General features: G+C 50.6%; 1 protein-coding gene across 2 annotated transcripts; it reads right to left on the bottom strand.

The window, feature by feature from the left end:
• Positions 1–3,206: 3,206 nt before the first annotated feature.
• Positions 3,207–18,463, bottom strand: Asl (argininosuccinate lyase). 2 transcript variants are annotated; one of them, XM_051161371.1, is made up of 17 exons: positions 18,363–18,463; positions 18,108–18,163; positions 12,822–13,016; positions 12,155–12,238; positions 11,889–11,945; positions 11,607–11,704; positions 9,323–9,400; positions 9,137–9,214; positions 6,879–6,931; positions 5,845–5,907; positions 5,099–5,213; positions 4,891–4,975; positions 4,673–4,732; positions 4,359–4,442; positions 3,751–3,831; positions 3,539–3,645; positions 3,207–3,414 (listed from the first exon to the last, which is right to left on the bottom strand). In XM_051161371.1, exons 2-17 carry the CDS (start codon positions 18,117–18,119, stop codon positions 3,270–3,272), a joined length of 1,395 nt encoding a protein of 464 aa, XP_051017328.1. In that variant the 5' UTR covers positions 18,120–18,163; positions 18,363–18,463; the 3' UTR covers positions 3,207–3,269. The 2 variants fall into 2 exon arrangements, with proteins under 2 accessions (XP_051017328.1, XP_051017327.1); XM_051161370.1 differs by having other exon boundaries at positions 18,239–18,386.
• Between the last annotated feature and the right edge of the window lie 156 nt (positions 18,464–18,619).

Raw genomic sequence — 18,619 nt, 5'->3', positions numbered from 1 at the left:
AAGCCATCTCAGCAACCCTCTGCCTTATGTTTTGAGACTGAGCCTGAAGCTCATGGATTCCAAATCTGGCTGCAAGGCTCCAAAGATTCTCCTTTCTCTGTCTCCTCAGCTCGGGAATTGCAGGCACCCCCCCTGGCTTTTTATGTGGGTGCTGGGGATTCGAACTCAGGTTCCCCATGTTTGCCCAGCAACGACCTTACCAACTGAGCCACTCCCCAGTCCAGTCTCCTTGTTTTTTGTTTTTTTTTTTTAAAGATTATTTATTTTTTATACAAGGTTTTGCCTGCATGTACACCTGCAGTCCAGAAGAGGGCACCAGATCTCATTATATATGGTTGTAAGCCACAATGCAGTTGCTGGGGATTGAACCCCAGACCTTTGGAAGAGCAGACAGTGCTCTTAACCTTTGAGCCATCTCTCTAGACCCACAGTCTCCTTGTTTTAAGCTATAAATACAAGTGCTGTTTTGAAAAACCTGAGGCTACTATTGTCACTAATCTGTATTTTCCCAATTAGCAGCATACAAACATTACCTGTGCTTGACAAATTGGTTTCATTCTGGGTCTTGCTTTTCCCTCCTCCTGAAAGCCTTTCTCCTTGTCCTCTAAGAGTAAACGCTCCTAAACTCTCTTGTCCATGTCCCTAATGAATAAACTCCCCTAAACTCTCCTCTCCTTGTCCCTAATAAGTAAACTGTCCTAAACTCAATCCATTTTTCTTTTTTTTCTTTTCTTTCTTTCTTTCTTTCTTTCTTTCTTTCTTTCTTTGGAGATAAGGTTTCTCTGTGTAGCCCTGGCTGTCCTGGACATGCTTTATAGACCAGGCTGGCCTCAAACTCACAGCGATCCACCTGCCTCTGCCTCCCGAGCCCCCCAACAAAGTGGTTCGACTTCTAAGTGAATAAACATCACCTGTTCCCACAAAACAAAAACATGTTTACATCCAGTACAGGAAAGAAAAAGTTCAAGGCCTACACCAAACAAAGTTGCCCTTGCTGGCTAGTGGTGCACACCTTTAATCCCAACACTTGAGGCAGAGGCAGGTGGATCTCTGTGAGTTCAAGGCCAGCCTGATCTACAAAGTGAGTCCAGGACAGTCAAGGCTATACAGGGAGACCCTGTATTGAAAAACCAAAAAGAAAAAGGAAAAAAAAAAAAAGAAACCAAAACTCCCACTACACCTGGGAGTGCTGATGCTATGGCATGCTTGTGAGAGTTAGAGGACCACTTGTGAGAATTGGTAATTGGACCGACAGGTCATCAAGTGTGGTGTGAACCACCTCCCCATCCTACTTTTGATACTGACTCGTTTGATGGGCTGGAGATGTAATCTGGCTGGGAGAATGCTTTGCTTAGTGTGCACAAAGCTGCATATTCCACCCCCAGTACCACATAAGCCTACCTACTTGGGATTCTAGTACCAGGCAGGTGTGAGCAGGAGGGTCAGGAGTTCAAGGGTCATCCTTAGTGATGGTCAGCCAGGCCTACTGAAGCTGAGACTCAGCACACACACACACACACACACACACACACACACACACACACACACACACACACTCCAAAAACCAAAAACCAGCAACAGCAAAACTTCCACAGGCTGGGCGTGGTGGCGCATGCCTTTAATCTCAGCACTCAGGAGGCAGAGGCAGGTGGATTGCTGTGAGTTCGAGGCCAGCCTGGTCTACAAAGTGAGTCTAGGACAGCCAGGACTATACAGAAAAACCCTGTCTTGAGGGCTCAAACTAAGGCACCAGCCAAGGACAATACAGGTGGTAAACTTTAAACCCCTACCCAGATCTAGCCAATGGTCAGAACATTCTCCACAGTTGAGTGGAGAGTGGGATCTGACTTTCTCACATACTCTGGTGCCTCACATTTGACCACATCCCCTGGAGGGGGAGACCTGGTGGCACTCAGAGGAAGGACAGCAGGTTACCAAGAAGAGACTTGATACCCTATGAGCATATACAGGGGGAGGTAATCCCCCTCAGGAACAGTCATAGGGGAGGGGAATAAGGGGAAAATGGGAGGGAGGGAAGACTGGGAAGATACAAAGGATGGGATAACCATTGAGATGTAACAAGAATAAATTAATAAAAAAATAAATAAAAAACCCTGTCTTGAAAACAAAACAAAAGTTCCACAGCCCTGCCTGTAGCTCCAGTTCATTCCTACTGTCCAGCATCCAGTTCATCCCATGCACATAGACACTGTATTTTACCAGTTTGCTCCCCTAGGAATGTCCAAAAGGTTACTTTCTGTGATGTTCTGGACAATGCTACAGTGACGGGCCCCCAACCTGTTTGATGTGCCCAGAAGGAATGGGTTTACTCCACCCAGGGTGACGAAGGTGCTTCCCCCTCTGCCTCTGCTGCAAGTGAGGGTTTTCCTCTCCTGCGTTTCCCAAGTTCCTCACTTTTTAAAGCTGATCTATGTAAGGTGGAGACTGGGGCCCCACTGGCATTGTACTGTATTTGTATTTGATTTGTTTTATCAAGACAGGATATCATGCAGTCCCAGACCCTCACAATACAGTTTTAAAAGAGATTAATTTTTTCTTTCTTTTGAGACAGGGTTTCTCTGTGTAGCCTTGGCTGTCCTGGAACTCACTCTGTAGACCAGGCTGGCCGGGAACTCAGAGATCTGCCTGCCTCTGGGATTAAAAGCGTGCCACCACTGCCCAGCTCAAAAAGATTAATAATAATAATAATAATAATAATAATAATAATAATAATAATAATAATAATTTGTATATGTGGTGAGGTTTGTGTGTGTGAGAGATGTGCATGTCTGCAGTACCCATGGCAGCCAGAAGAGGGTAGCAGATCCCCTAGAGCTGGAGTTCTGGGAGGTTTGTGAACCTCCTAGTGTGGGTGCTGGGAACCTAACTGGGGATTGTCTGCAAGAGTAAGCACTGATGTATCTCCCCAGCACCCCTTCATGATGTTTTAAGTTTATGATTTTGGGTTGATCTTGCATTCATAGCTATGCTGTCTGCCTGGGCCTCTGGGATGGGAAGTGTGTGGCTTAGAAATGACAGGATACGGTGTGATTCTTGATTCTCGTTCCTGTCTCTCTTAGCATTGACATTCGGGTTTTTTTTGTTTTTTGTTTTTTTTGTTTTTGTCTTCTTCCTTCATGATCCCATTGGCCAGCTCAACAAATCCCCAAGGCCACCCATGAGTAAGACAGGCTGAGGCAATCTCATATGTCCATCGCGATCTCTTCAGGGCACCACTTTATTGGGAAGCAACTTCGGGTGGGTAGAATCTAGGGCTGTTGGGCCCGCAGCAGAGCCCGCACCTGGCTGACCTGCCACTGGACACTGGATCGTGCTGTGCCACCCAAGGCGCTGTACTGTTCCACGCTGTGGCCGTAGTCCCACACGTGACTCACGTCACCTGAGAACAGGGGACTGGGGAGAATAAGAATGGGTCAGAGTAGCCAGGGGCATCCCAGCCTGCAAGTGCCCAGGGTCAGCTTCCGGGCCGCAGCACAGCGGGCCGGGGTAGGAGGTTGAGAAGAAGGGGACGCCGCACCTGATAGTCTGTAGCTCCTGCAGCGACAGCTGGTTGAGGGCGACTCCTTTAGTCTCTGCCATGAACACAGCTTTCCCTGAGGCCTCGTGGGCCTGGCGGAACGGCATCTAGATACACAGGCGCAGGGTGGCCAGGGGCTTGTTTTCTGCTGGGACCTGAGTGCCTGGCTTTGGGGACACCCTTGTCCCCATGCCCGGCTGCCTCACACTCACCCCTTTGCGGACCAGGTAGTAAGCAAGGTCCGTGGCCAGCATGTCAGGGCTGAGCGCCTGTGTCATGTTCTCACGGTGAATCTGGGGGCACAGGTCCAGCAAAAAGTGAGCTTGGCGGGATCCCCTGGAGCCTGCCCTACTGTGTCCTCAGCATGTGAGTTATAGCCCCACCCCAGCCCATCCCCACACGCAATCCACTCTCGGTTTCGACATTTTTTATCGTTATTCATTTGTGTTTAGCTTTTGAGATAGGGTTAAAGACTTAACCTGGTAGGTGCCGGGGTGGTGGCGCATGCCTTTAATCCCAGCACTTGGCGGTAGAGGCAGGCTGATCGCTGTGAGTTCGAGGCCAGCCTGGTCTACAAAGTGAGTCTAGGACAGCCCAAGGCTACACAGAGACACCCTGTCTCAAACCCCACAAGAACAAAACAAACAAACAAACAAACCCACATATTCTGGCCCAAACTCCATTCCACCATCCCTGTTCCTCTGTAGCAGGTCTTGGTACTTTGCTCTCATCCCCTCCCCTGCAAATCCCCGTCTGAGCCCAGGGTTGGGGGGTGGGGAGGGGAGGAAGAGGCAGGTGAAGTGAGAAGAGCTGGTCTTGCCTTCAGTGTAGAGATGACTCCAGTGGCCACTTGGAGGACAGCAGTCATGGTGTCAGACACTTCAAACACAGCTTCCTTGTCTTCCTGAGAAGTAAGGGCAGGGAAGGCTGGCAGCCCCGCCCTTCACCCAGACCCCTTTCCCTGTTCCACTGGGGAGGCTTAAACCCCTCCCGGCTACCAAGGAGCATCAGGGGACCCCTGAGGGTAGACACAGACTGTGTGGCCAGGACGGGAAGGAGTCATTCAAGGGGTGCCTGTCTGGGGGGTATGGCAGAGCTCCGAGAGGGTAACTATGTGGTACAGGCCACTCGTACCTGCAAGTCCTTGTTGTAGGTGCTTGGGAGTCCCTTGAGAGTCATCAGGAGCCCAGCACACTGCAGGGAGGGTGAAGCTGAGCCACTGAGATGCCAGAAGCAGTTATGAAGTCCCCTGAGGACCCACTGGGTCTGTCTGGAAGCTTTACCACCCCCCTCACCCCATCCTCCCTCTCCCTCCCCTCCCCTCCCCTGACTCCCGACTCTGCCCCACTCACCCGCCCAAACACTCGGCCTGCCTTGCTCCGGATCAGCTCCAGGCTGTCTGGGTTTTTCTTCTGGGGCATCAAGCTGCTTCCGGTGCTGAGGACAAGAGGTGTTAGGACTGACAGGCCTGCTTACGCCTGGCTGGCCTGCAGGCAGGGGCACCTGGCAGGTTGGAGTGGGACAAAGGGGTTCCAATTGGGACTGGGATATGGGCCTCACCTGTAGGAATCTGAGAGCCGCACAAAGTTGAATTCCTTGGTGCCGTAGAGGATGAGGTCCTCTGCCATCCTGCTGAGGTGGGTCATACACAGAGAAGCCCAGAACAGGAACTCAGCTGGAAGGGACAGCAGGCCTTGTCTCTTAATCTGTCCTCTGTGTGTGCTCACTCAGAGATGGTCAAAGGGCAACTTGCAGGAGACAGAGCTCTTCTTCCGCCATGTGGGTGTCAGGGTATCAAACTCAGGTTCCTCGGGCCTGGTAGTATGTGCTTTTTACCCACTGGCTAACCTTGCTAGCCCTTTTGTTGGTGCTGGGTTTTTATTTTTTTATTTGTTTGAGACAGGGTCTTTTTTTTTTTTTTGTAATATTCATTTATTATTATGTATACAGTGCTCTGCCTGCATGTGTGCCTTCAGTCCAGAAGAGGGCATCAGATCACATTATAGATGGTTGTGAGCCACCATGTGGTTGCTGGGAGTTGAACTCAGGACCTCCGGAGGAGCAGTCAGTACGCTTAACCTCAGAGCCATCTCTCCAGCCCCTGGGACACGGTCTTATATAGCTCAGGCTGGCCTCAAAATAACGAGCAAAAGATGTCCTTCAATTGCTGATATTCCTGCCTCCATTTCTCAAGTGCTGGGACTATGGGTGTGCAGTGTTGGGGATGGAACCCAGAGCTTCATGCATGTGAAGCAAGCACCGTATTACCCGATGTATGTCCCCAGTCCTGGACTCCTGTATCTTACCTACAAAGTCTCTCTCACTGGTGGCATCCATGCTGTTGAGGGTGATGGCCCCAAAGTTCAGTTCTGGAGGGGAGGGAGGAAAAATAGCTGGACTGGAAGGCAAGAAGTACCCCGAACCTGGACGCCCAGCCTCACCCTTGACCCCTTTTTAGAAATGGGAATCCAGGAGGGGTCTGAGGTGGGGAAGGGGGTGTCTGTACAGATCTCAAGAGGATGGGAGGAGGTCTAAATATTCCTAGCAACAGGTTGCCATAGGCAACCCCATTAGTCTCAATACTCATATGCAAGATGCGAGGGTCTCTGCCCTCCCGTTGCGTAACCAGGAAATGTTGTACAGGATGTTGTTTCTTCAAAGGGAGGGATGTATAACGTGGTTTCCGCCCAAAAGGCTTGGAATGGATGTAGTTAATAGCCTGGTATTTTTACGTTATCTGTTTATCTGTGTAACTGAGACCACACAGGATCTTCCCCGAGGCCCTAATCCTGAGCTTGTCCATCTACAGAACCCATCTACATGTAAGGTGTGACATGTACTTTACAAAGACTCTCAACATAGTCCTGCCTTAAATTGTATTGTGCCCCTGGGATTGAGTTAATTATCACCAGGAAAAATCTCACAAAGTTATGCTGTGTTTAAATAACCCTAAAATAGAACCCAGCCTGGTGGCTCACACCTTTAATCCCAGCACACGGGGAGGCACAGGCAGGTGGATCTCTGTGAGTTCGAGGCCAACCTGGTCCACAAAGTGAGTCCAGGACAGCCAAGGCTACACAGAGAAACCCTGTCTTGAAAAACCTAAGTAAGTAAGTAAATAAATAATTAAATAAAAATAAATAAACAGCTTGGGGTCAGACCTCTGAAATTTTAACCTATACCAGCAATTGAGTCATGCTGAACCTACAGCCCTGGTTTCCCTGGTGTTTATCTATCTGTGAGCACAAGGACCTCCATGGCTCCCACATCTCATCTTGTGTATTTTGGGGGACCCAGCAGGAGCTGAGAGTGACAGAGAAAGACGAGCAGGGTACCTCACCTGCTCGGAGCAGCTCCCGGTCCACGCCCAGAGGGTTGCCTGCAATGGCCCCACTGTAGAGACAAGGGTCCATACTGATTGAGGGTCTGGGTACCACATGCAGGCAACACTCAGAGCCTAGCTTTAGTTGTAGCCCCTTTCTTGGCCTGGCCAGCTTAAGACCCAACACACTTTCACCACGCAGGGAAGATGGTGTGCGATGGGGTTTCGTCATACACTCAAGTTTGGTTATCCCCGTGTTAGAGATTTGGAAGGTTGAGGAGGGTCTATCTCCTATTTATTAAAAAAAAACATGTCGCCTACGCAGTGGCGCATGCCTGTAATCCCAGCAATCGGAAGGCAGAGGCAGGTAGATGGCTGTGAGTTCGAGGCCAGCCTGGTCTACAAAGCAAGTCCAGGACAGCCAAGGCTACACAGAGAAACCCTGTCTTGAAAAACAAAAAAGAAACCAAAACCCAAAAAAAGTGTATGTTTATGTATGTATTCTTGTCTGTATGTGGATCACATCCATATAGGTGTCCACAGAGGCCAGAAGAGGACCTCAGACCCCCTGGAACTAGAGTTAAGAGGCAGTTGTGAGCTGCCCAGTGCGAGTGCTAGGAGCTGAACTTGTGCCATCTACAAGAGCAGCCAGTGCTCTTAACCATCTCTCCAGCCTCTACAGTTTTGTTTTTATTATTTTGTTTATATGTATGTATACGTGCATGTGAGAACATATGCCAAATATGTGACGGTGTCTGTATTGGCCAGAAGAGAGCATTGGATTCCCTGGAGCTAGAGTCACAAGTGGGTTATAAGCTGCCCAATGTGGGTGGCTCTTCTCTGGAAGAGCAGCAAGTGCTCTTAACCGCTGAGCCATGTAAATGTAACTTTATTTGCCTGATGAGATTGTCCTCTCTGAGGCTTACTGCTGAATAAGCTCACTCTTTCTAGCTCTTCCTGAACTCTTGCTGGCTGGTTCAGCTCAGCTGTTCTGGCTCAAAATTCCTCTCTAAGCTGATTGAGTCAATCTGGCTTCTCTCAGCTTCTCCTGAAATGCTGAATGCCTGTTCCTAAAATCCACCAGACTTCATGAACTTAACTGAACTGTACTGTACTGAACTCAACTCTACTGTACTGTCTTCTCCACTGACCTCTCCAAGGTCCTCAACTGTATTGTCTTCTCTGCTGTACCTTACTTTACTGGCTCAACTCAATTGCCCTAAGTCGTTCCTCTTTCCGGCCTGTTGTCTGAGAGTTGGGTGTATTCTAGCTGGGATTCGTTCTGTCAAATCTTTCTCTGATTCGTCACTTTGGCTGTCCCTCAATTAGACATCATTGTTTATTCCAGCCAGAGGGATTAAAGGTGTATACTAGCCGGGCGGTGGTGGCGCACGCCTTTAATTCCAGCACTCAGGAGGCAGAGGCAGGCGGATCGCTGTGGGTTCGAGGACAGCCTGGCCTACAAAGTAGGTTCCAGGACAGCCAAGGCTACACAGAGAAACCCTGTCTCGGAAAAAAAAAAAATAAACAAAGGTGTATACTAAGGCCATTTCTGTATTCCAGCCAGATCACACAGACCTAGAAGGCCTTGGGATGTGATCCCTCACCAGAGCAGCCATGTTACTGGATTAAAATTCCTCCACAGAGCCATCTCTCCAGCCCATAGTAAAGGTGTTTTTTTTTTTGTTTGTTTGTTTTTTGTCTTTGGTTTTTCGAGACAGGGTTTCTCTGTGTAGCCTTGGCCATCCTGGACTCACTTTGTAGACCAGGCTGGCCTCGAACTCACAGCGATCCGCCTGCCTCTGCCTCCCGAGTGCTGGGATTAAAGGCGTGCGCCACCACGCCCGGCGGCCATAGTAAAGGTTTTAATTAGCATATATTATATATATCCATTTTCATCATGACATTTTCATATATGTGTACAACGTATTTTAATCCTATTCACTCCTCCATTACTCTCTTTTGTCCTCCTCCTACCCTGCTAATGTCTTCTTCTTCCCAATTCCTACTTTCATGTCTTTGTCCGTGACCCCCGTGAGTTTTACTAGGGTTGGTACAGATGCATGCGTGAGTGGTTACCAATAGGACCATGGGCAACTTTAACCACTGAAATGCCTCCCATAGCAACCACAACTGTTTACATATAGACCCTGAGGAAGGGGCAGGGCCTCATAAGCCCCTCCCCCCAATCACCACGCTTCCTTCAGCCATGCTGACTGTGTAGCGCCACGCCCTCACCTTTCCCCAGGCCTCGGGGACACTGAGGACTGCCTTACCTCCCAAGCGGCAGGACATTGATCCTCTTCTGCACCTCCAGCAATCTCTCTGAATCCCGTGTCAGGGCAACAGCGTGGCTGTGGGAAACCAGGAACGAGTGGGTGGCTGGACACTAGGCAGCCTCCCCTTCCATCAAGGCCCCTGGTTAGGGCCCCTTCCTACTGTCGCTGCTCCGCACAGCTCACCTCAGGATCCAGTGGCTCCAGCGGATGGGCTGAGCCCTCTGAAGGTGTGTGTACCCTGGGAAGAGGACATCACATTCCCTGTAGCATGAGAAGAAGCAGGAGACCCGAGGGATTGGAGTCCAGCAGGGACAGGTGAGGCTTTCTTAGGACACCCAGAGTCCTATAGGCTAAGCTCTTTTCAGGGATGGTAAGAACAGACAGACCTGTGGGGCTCTGCCTAAATAAGAGACCAGACGTTCACCAGGAAATAAAACCTGAAGTGAGTCACTGAGATCAAAGACTAAGCCTGTAGTAGCAGTGCTGGGGAGGGAGGGTGAGGCAGGAGGAATACCATTAAGGCTGAGGTCAGCTTTGGCTATACAGTAAGTTCTATGCCAGCCGGGGTTACAGATGAGACACTGTTTTCAAAAACGAAGCCCAGGCTCTGGGTGAGATGGTGCACACCTGTAATCCTAGCATTTGGGAGGCTAAAGCCGGAGAACCAAGTTCAAGGTCAGCTTCAGTTATATGGTGGATCTGAGGACAGCTTGGACTGTCTTTAAAAAGAAGAAACAGAAGGCTGGAGAGATGGCTGAGAGGTTAAGGGCACTGGCTGTTTTTCCCAAGGTCCTAAGTTCAATTCCCAGTAACCACATGGTGGCTCACAACCATCTATAATCAGATCTGGTGCCCTCTTCTGGCCTGCATGTGCACATAGGCAGAATACTGTATAAATAATAAATAAATAAATCTAAAAAGGAGAAGAAGGAGGAAGAGGAGGAGAAAGAGGTGGAAAGGCCAGAACAAGAAAAGGAATGGGGAAAAAAAGAAAGAGAGGAAGTTTGAGGCTAGCCTAGGCTACATAGCAAGTCCAAGGCTATCCTTAGTGTATAACCATTACTACGGTCAATTTCAGAATACTGTCATTATGCCAATAAAAACAACGCTGTATTCACTAGCCCTCACCCTCCTTCCCAGCAGCCCCCCTTGCCCCTTATCTCAGTTCATAATTGCATTCATAACTAGCTGAGGTCTACGAACATGGGACACTGAATTAATAAAGAGGCAGCATCCCTAATTTTGATACTACTTAAGAATTTTCAGGGTCGGGGCTGGAGAGATGGCTCAGTGGTTAAGACCTGCTCTTCCAGAGGTCCTGAGTTCAATTCCCAGCAACCACATGGTGGCTCACAACCATCTATAATGTAATCTGTTACCCTCTTCTGCAGATAAAAGCAGAATGCAATTTAAAAAAAAAAAGAATTTTCAGGGTCTCCCCTGTCAAGTTTGCAGGGGATAAAGCCAGTCCCAGGGACATTAGAACATGGGCATGGCATGGGCAGCCTTTCGCTCTGTCATTTGCCTTCCATGTAGGGTGGGATGCTGGGTAAGATGGGGCAGTACAGACTGAAGAGTGATTGCTTGCTTCGGGCTCAGTCAAGAGCTTTAGTCTCCAAAGATTCTTAAGTGGATGCTGCCCTCTTGGCTGGCCTTGGTAGGGGATGGAGCTGTTAAGTCTTGCCCCACCCCTTGCTGTTCTGTATCTTTCGGAGCTCTGAGCCCACCTAATACTTCCACTCCCCGGCCACCTAGGTCAAGAGAACAGAGCCTGGCTGCCCTCTGTGACTCCAGGTGTCCGTCCTCTGAGCCATACTTCCGCCATATTTATGAAAGGAGCTGAGCCTGTCACAATTGGGCCTATGGGACTGGAGGGGGTGGCTTGTTTGTTAAGACCACTTGTTCTTGCAGAATGACCTGGGATTTAACTGGCGTGTGGCTATTCACAGGGGGAATCTGATGCCCTTTCTGACCTCCACAGGCATCAGGCATGTAGGTGACCACCATAGATACATGCAGAGAAAATGCTCATACATATAATATTAATATATATATATTATATATATGTGTGTGTGTGTGTGTGTGCGCGCACACACACACACAAAACAACAAAACCAACCAATCAAACAAAAACCCCAAATCCGACCTGGCTTATGGACTGTTGACATTCTGTTCCTTTAGGAGTGAGCAGGAGGGTCTTTGGCCCCTCGCTAGAGTATTTCCTTACCCCAGCCATTAATATGTAAATCTGCCCTAACTGTTTATGCTTTCACATCTGGTCGCAGGAGGAGCTAGAACATATAGACTGGGGAAGCCTAGGACACAGTCTGCTCCGCAGCCATGGCGGAACTATCGTCCATGCTGGTGCAGACCTTCCAGCCTCGCTGTTTTTGGGGAACCCGCACTCATTCCTTGCTTGGAGCCCTCCAGGGAGGAAATTCCTGTGGCCGTGTCCCCGGACACTTACGCCTCAGCCCGGTCTACCATGCATCCAATGAGCGTCCAGAGGAGGGCGGAGAGTTCTGAACAGGTCTGCCTCATCCACAGCCTGAGGTCCGTGACCACCTGTGGGGAGGAGAAGGCTGAAGTCAGGGAGTAGAACTTCCTGCTTGCCTGGAGAGCCAGAACAACGCCCGCCCCCCCCCCCCCCCCCCCCCCCCCGGCGCAACCCTTCCGGCTGAGCCCCACGAGCCGCCTGGGTTCCCAAGGTTGAAAGGTTCATAGCAGAGGGCAAGAGGGCTGGTGACACCTGGTCGTTGCGACTTCGTCCTGTGTGTAACTTCCCTGCAGTTTCACCAATGAGCTCCTATGAGTGAAAAGGCGCGAGGTTAGGGACTCCCGGCTCACAGCTCAGTAGCGACACTCAAAGTCCTTGCCAGCCCTGTACTCTTCCCTCCTTATGCGAGAGACCCCGGTCCTGTCCACGCCTCTTGCCAATCCCACTCCGCCAAGCATGGCTAGCGCCCGAGGTACGGTAAAAGGGACAGGCCAATCAGAAAGAGGGGTGTGTCGTACCTTCAAGCGCCTTTCATTGGCTGTGTGGATGTCTTCATCATTAGGGTGTAGTTTGAAGGTGCCCTGGGCCCACTCTTCAGCCACCTGAAGAAGTTGGTAACAACCCAGGGTATCAGGGGACAGGAGTGTCCCTGCCCCAGTCCTGCCTCCACCTAAATGCCTTTGTGTGGAAGCTCAGCCACAGAATCCTTCCCCACGCCTGAGGGATGATCTCAGACCCAGTCCACTTTGGTCCTGAGCAATGAGGAGTTATTAAAAGATAGAGTTGGAGGGTTGGAGAGATGGCTCAGTGGTTAAGAACACTGGCTGCTCTTCCAGAGGACCCAGGTTCAGTTCCCAGCACCCACACGTCAGATCACAGCTGCCTGTAACTCCAGTACCCTCATACAGACATACATACAGGCAAAACGCCAATGCATATGAAGTAAAAATAAATTGAGAATGAGAGAGAGAGAGAGAGAGAGGGAGGGAGAAAGAGAGAGAGAGAGAGAGAAGCTCCCAGTGTTGGGCTGGGCGTGTGGCTCAGCTGTAGAGCATTCACCCAGCATGCACAGGGCCTTGGGTTCCATCTCCAGCCTCCAAAGGAGGGAATAAAGGTGAAAATAGTGCTTAGGGATTTGGGGTGGGAGCCTGGCTCCCCAGGGTTCCCTTGGGACACGGAGACTACCTTGTCCAGGCCTTGCAGGATCTGTTGCATCTCGGCTTTGGTGAGAAGCCCCGCCTTCTCCAGGCCCCGGCTGTAGGCCTTGCTCCCCTGCACATCCACATTCCACAGATGCCGGTCATAGGAGATGGATGAGTTGAATTTCTCCATGATGGGGTCGACTGCGCCCACGAACCGGCCACCCCATAGCTTCCCACTCTGGCCAAGAGGGCAGAAGAGAACAGACTCTCAAAAGGGTCCCCGTTTTTGGTTTGTTTGTTTTTGTTTCCAGAAAGGGTTTTTCTGTGTAATAGCCCTGGCTATCCTGGAACTCTCTTTGTAGAGGAGGTTGGCCTTGAACTCAGAGATCCACGTGCCTCTGCCTTCAGAATGCTGGGATTAAAGGCATGCACCATTAGCCTGGCATGGTGGCGCATCCCAGCACTCGGTAGGCAGAGGCAGGTGGATCATTGTTAGTTCGAGGCCAGCCTGGTCTACAAAGCAAGTCCAGGACAGCCAAGGCTACACAGCGAAACCCTGTCTCAAACAAACAAACAAAAAGGCATGCGCCATCACCGCTGCTCTCCAGCTCCTATTTTTGTTTCTGTTTTGTTTTTTTTTCCTAAAAAGACATTAGCTGCTCCCCCACTTCCAGGCACCAAAAAGCAGAGGAACAGGTCAGAGAGGCACCTGTCTTGAAAGGGAAGGGCACAGGATATGGACAGGTGGTAGCAAGGGATGTAGAACAAAGAGGAAAGCCAACCAAGGCCAGAAGGAAAGTGTGGGAGGAACAATGCTGAGGCACGTGGCATGCGAATCCCTGGCAACCTTTCTCTGTGCGGGTATAGGTGTCTATGAAAGCCACCGGGGACATAGGGTTTCTCCTCAGAACTTTGAACTGACCTTGGACATACCATATAACACCTTGAATCCTCAGCTTTGCCTCTTTACAAAGCTGCAACTATACCTACACCACGGGCTTGTTATAAGCCAGTGGCTCTCGATCTTCCTAATGAGTGGACCCTTTAATACAGTTCTTCATGTTGTGGTGACCCTCCACCCATAACATTATTTTCATTGCTGCTTCATAGGCCAGGCTAGCCTTGAACTCACAGAGATCCACCTGACTCTGCTTCCTAAGTGCTGGGATTAAAAGCATATGCCAACATCACCTGGCTAATTTCTGTGTTTTCTTTGGTTTTCCGAGACAGGGTTTCTCTGCGTAGCCTTGGCTATCCTGGACTCACTTTGTAGACCAGGCTGGCCTTGAAGTCACAGATATCTGCCGGCTTCTGCCTCCCAAATGCTGGGATTATAGGTGTGCACCACAACTGCCCAGCAATTTCTGTGTTTTCTGAGGCGACCCCTGTGAAAGGGCAGTACAACCCCAAAGGGGTCATGACCCGTAAGTTAAGAGCCACTGTTATAAGCATTCAGTCTGGTATCATTTGCAAAGTGTAGACATCGTGAAGGAGGGCGGGGAGGGGGGGGCGTTGCTCAGAGTTCAGATGCACTCTCTCTGTTCTCTCTCTCTCTCTCTCTCCTCCTCTCCTCCTCTCCTCTCTCTCTCTCTCCTCCTCACTCTCTCTCCCTCTCTCCTCTCTCCTCCTCTCTCGCCCTCCTCTCCCCCGCCCCCCCCTCTCTCTCTCTCTCTCTCTCTCTGTGTGTGTGTGTGTGTGTGTGTGTAGGTGTGACCTGCAGGTCCTCTGCAAGATCATCAAGCACTCTAACTACTTGAGCCACCCTGGTGAATAGCCCGACAAACAGGGCCTCACTGTGTAGTCCTGGCTAGCTCAGAACTCCCTGTGTAAGTCAAGCTTCCCCAGAACTCATAGAGATGGCCACCGGCTGCCTCCAAGTGCTCGGATTAAAGTGCACTGCCACATTTTTAGAGACGGGATCTCTCACTGACCCTGGACTAAATGGACTCAACTGAGCTGACTAGTCAACAGTTTTTTGTTGTTGCTGTTTTGGGGTTTTTGGGGTTTTGGTTTTTGGTTTTTGAAGACTGGGTTTCTCTGTGTAGCCTTGACTGTCCTGGACTCCCTTTGTAGACCAGGCTGGCCTCGAACTCACAAAGATCCACCTGTCTCAGCCTCCCCAGTGCTGTGATCATGAGCGTGCAATAGGTTCAACTTCTTCAGCACTGGGACCCAAACTCAGGTGCTTATGATGGATAGCAGGCAGCTTACCAACTGAGCCACCGTGCCCCCTCCCTGGGGCTTGCTTTACCATCTCCTGGCTCTGGTGCTGTTTGACCACATGAGTGAGCGTCTGCTGTGCTCTGGTCTCCCTTGGTGCTCAACAGTCTGACTGAAAGGACTCTGACCCATAGAAGCAGCCTTCACCATCACCCCTGGCTTTATGAGAGGTTCTACACGTGACCCTTAGCTGCCTCAACAAAAGCTGACTTTTCTTCAGAGAGCCCCCATGAGCCCCTGGGGCCTGCCAGTCAGGGCCAGGTGGTCAGAACAGGGAGTGAAGGCCCAGAAGGGATCCTGCCACTGCCTTCCTTCTCAGATTTCCGGCCTCTGTGCCTGGCTTGTTGGTAATAACATCACCCTAACTATCAGGACAGCAGCCAGAACAATTAGTACCAACCCACAGAATGGCTTAAGGCAAGCTGAGGTCATCTGCAGCCCAGACCACTGTGTTCCAGGAGCAAACTCTAAGCTCCAGTTCTACCAGCAGGCTGCCCGGCACCCACGACCCTTGGTCTCCTTCCTCCCCCGTGTCCTCCGATATTTGAGACCGAACCTAGGGCCTACTTGTGAAACACAGGTGCTCGACCACTGAGTCATATCCTAGCCCCTTACTGGGGGAGTCTACATATGTATTCTGCCACTGAGCTGCACCCCCACCCAGGACTTTGGCTTGTGGAGATAGGGTCATGCTACATGGTTCAGGCTGACCTAGAACTCATTACAAAGTTGAAGCTGGCCTCAAACTGCTAATCCTGCTTTAGCCTTTCCAGGGCTCTGTCAACTTTTTTGTTGTTGTTGTTGTTGTTGTTTTCCTGGACTTGCTTTGTAGACCAGGCTGGCCTCGAACTCACAGAGATCTGCCTGTCTCTGCCTTCCGAGTGGTAGGACTAAAGGCATGCGCCACCACTGCCCGGTTGAAGATTTAATAGTTTAAGGGCAGCCTGGTCTTAAAAGACTTTGTACTGTTTGCCACCGCTTATTGGAGACTTATTATTGCTTAGTCTTGTATTGCAGAACTCCACACATGAGATCACACAGAGGGAGGTGTAGCCCAGTAGTACAGTGCTTGCCTAGCATGCAGGAGGCCCTGGGTTGGGTCTCCAATAGAGAAAACAAAACAAAACAAAGCTGGGGAAATAGCTCAGTTGGTAAAGCAACATGAGGCCCTGAGCTTAATCCCCAGAACTTATTTAAAAAAAAAAAAAAAAGTCTGGCTATGATGGCATGCACTTATAGTCCCAACACTGAGAAAGAGATGGGTGACCCTGGGTCACCAGCCACCCTAGACTAACTGGAGGTGGGGGGGGGGGGCGGAAATTGAAGGAGACATCTGAAGTTGATCTCTGGCAAGATTTCTCTCTCTCTCTCTCTCTCTCTCTCTCTCTCTCTCTCTCTCTCTCTCTCTCTCTCACACACACACACACACACACACACACACACACACACACAGAACTTGCCTTGCATTTGTAACATTTTTTTTTTAAGTTTCTGAAACCCGGCCTCTCTATGTAATGACTGTCCTTAAACTCACAGAGATCCACCAGCCCCTCCTCCCCCCAGGGGCTGAGTTTAAAGGCATGCGCTGCTCCGCCTGGCTGCCATGGCCCCCTACTTCACAAAGGAACTAAGAGGTCAAGGCTGACTGACTCTGGAGTACAAATCACATCTGTTTGGCTCCAAAGTCCAGGCCTTGCTCCTTGACCCTCCACACGGCCCCGAGGCTAAGTAGATCAGGCCATTACAACCTAAACGATGTTAAACCTTTAGTCTGAAACGACGAGCTGAGAGGAAGGATGTGACTCGTCAGCTCATGAAGATCAGAAGGGACCGGACACGCAGGCATCTGCTTCCCTACATCCCCCATTCCCGGAAGAGTTCAAGACAATGACTCCATGCTCCACCCCATACTTAGAAGCGGGGCCAATAGCTGTCATTAGTCCATTTACCAGATAAATCGAGCAAGTCCGTGGAAGACCTATGTCTTGCACACCTGTCACTAAGAGGACAGGGACACCCTAAGGGTTACTGGGGCCACACAGAGAGAGAGAGGTCCCTACCTCCTGGCTCTTTCCATATGACAGAGCTCAAGTACAATTTAGGCATTCAGCTTTTCCTATACGCGGTTGACACATGCACGGCATGAGGGGTATGCTACAGGGCGGGGACGGGCAAGAAGCTGCGGGGGAGAAAAGTGGAGTGTAAGGAAGGTGAGGTAGCTCGTTGGGTAAAGGCCCTTGCTGCCAAGCCCATTGGAAAGAGAATCTGCTCCCACAGGTTGTCCTCTGATCTCCACACATGTGCTTCCATGCCTACACACGTGCACACTCACAAGACAGACAAACAAAAACGATGTGAAAAGAAAAAAGCAAACGGAGCGTTTTGATGTGGTAGCTCGCCGCAGCTGGAGTCTGAACACTGGGAGGGTGGGGAATTGTCAGAAGTTTGAGGCCAGTCTGGGCAGAGGTGATTTCCAGTCTAGCCTGGGCTGAGGAAAAAAAACAGGGGCTGGAGAGATGTCTCAGGCATTAAGAACACTGACTTCTTTTCCAGAAGGCTCAACCACCTGCAACTCCAGTTCCTTTATATCCCATGCCCTCTTCTGACCTCCATGGGCAGCAGCCACCAATGTGGTGCACAGACATACATGCAGGCAAAACACCCAAACAAATAAAAAAAAATTAAACTATTTGTTTTAAGGGAAAAGGACAACGGGAGTGGTAGCACACGCCTTTAACCCCAGCACTGGGGGAGACAGAAGCAGGTGGATTTCTGAGGCCAGCCTGGCTTACAGAGCGAGTTCCTGGTACACGTGGAAACGCTGTCTCAAAACACACACACACACACACACACACACACACACACACACACACACAAGGAAAACAGCCAGGCATGGTGGCCAATAGTGAGATCACCACATGGGCCACTTGGCGGCGCTCGATGAGCACATAAGGATGCGGGGCATCCCTGAGTCTACGTTAAACCAAGCTTTGGAAGTGTGGAATTTCTGAATCACTGCAGGTCTGTGTGGCAGGAGGTGGCTCCATGCGCGGTTCGACCCCAGTGGCTCCTCCCCGCTCCTCTGCAAGGTCCCCTCAGTCCTACACACCTCCGATGCCATGTTGGGCGGTTCTTCCTCCTCCTGGGGGCTTCTGTCCTACGGATCTGGAAGACAAGACCAGATGACCACCTCGGCTCAGGAGGTCTGCGGGGCAAGGACAGCTCAGAGTTGGGAAACACCTGCTCGCCTTGCGGGGCGTGGGCAGCACTCAGCAAGCTCGACACCGTCCTCACGTTCCCACTTGTTTGTCTTTCTGTCCCACGCTCCCCAGACTTGGTGGATCAGACCTCAGGAACCAGGTACCTTCTGGTCTCTTCTGGCCTTTTCTGGTCCGGATGGCGTCTGCTGTCCCTCTGTCTTGTCCCCGCCTCCTGGCGGCGTAGAGCCAATTAGGAGAGGTGGGTGTGACCCATCAACCAGCCCCGCCCCCGTGGGCGGGACCACCTCTGGCTTAGCTACAGGCAGCGGGAGGAGGTAAGCGATTTTCAGGGAGTCGGCACTCGATGTACAGAGGAGGTCCAAGGCCATAAAACCTGTGTTGGGGTGAAGACAACTTTGTC

This window comes from Acomys russatus, chromosome 19 (assembly GCF_903995435.1).
Source record: "Acomys russatus chromosome 19, mAcoRus1.1, whole genome shotgun sequence".
Classification (NCBI taxonomy): domain Eukaryota; kingdom Metazoa; phylum Chordata; class Mammalia; order Rodentia; family Muridae; genus Acomys; species Acomys russatus.
This window is presented reverse-complemented; position numbering and strand designations above follow the sequence as displayed.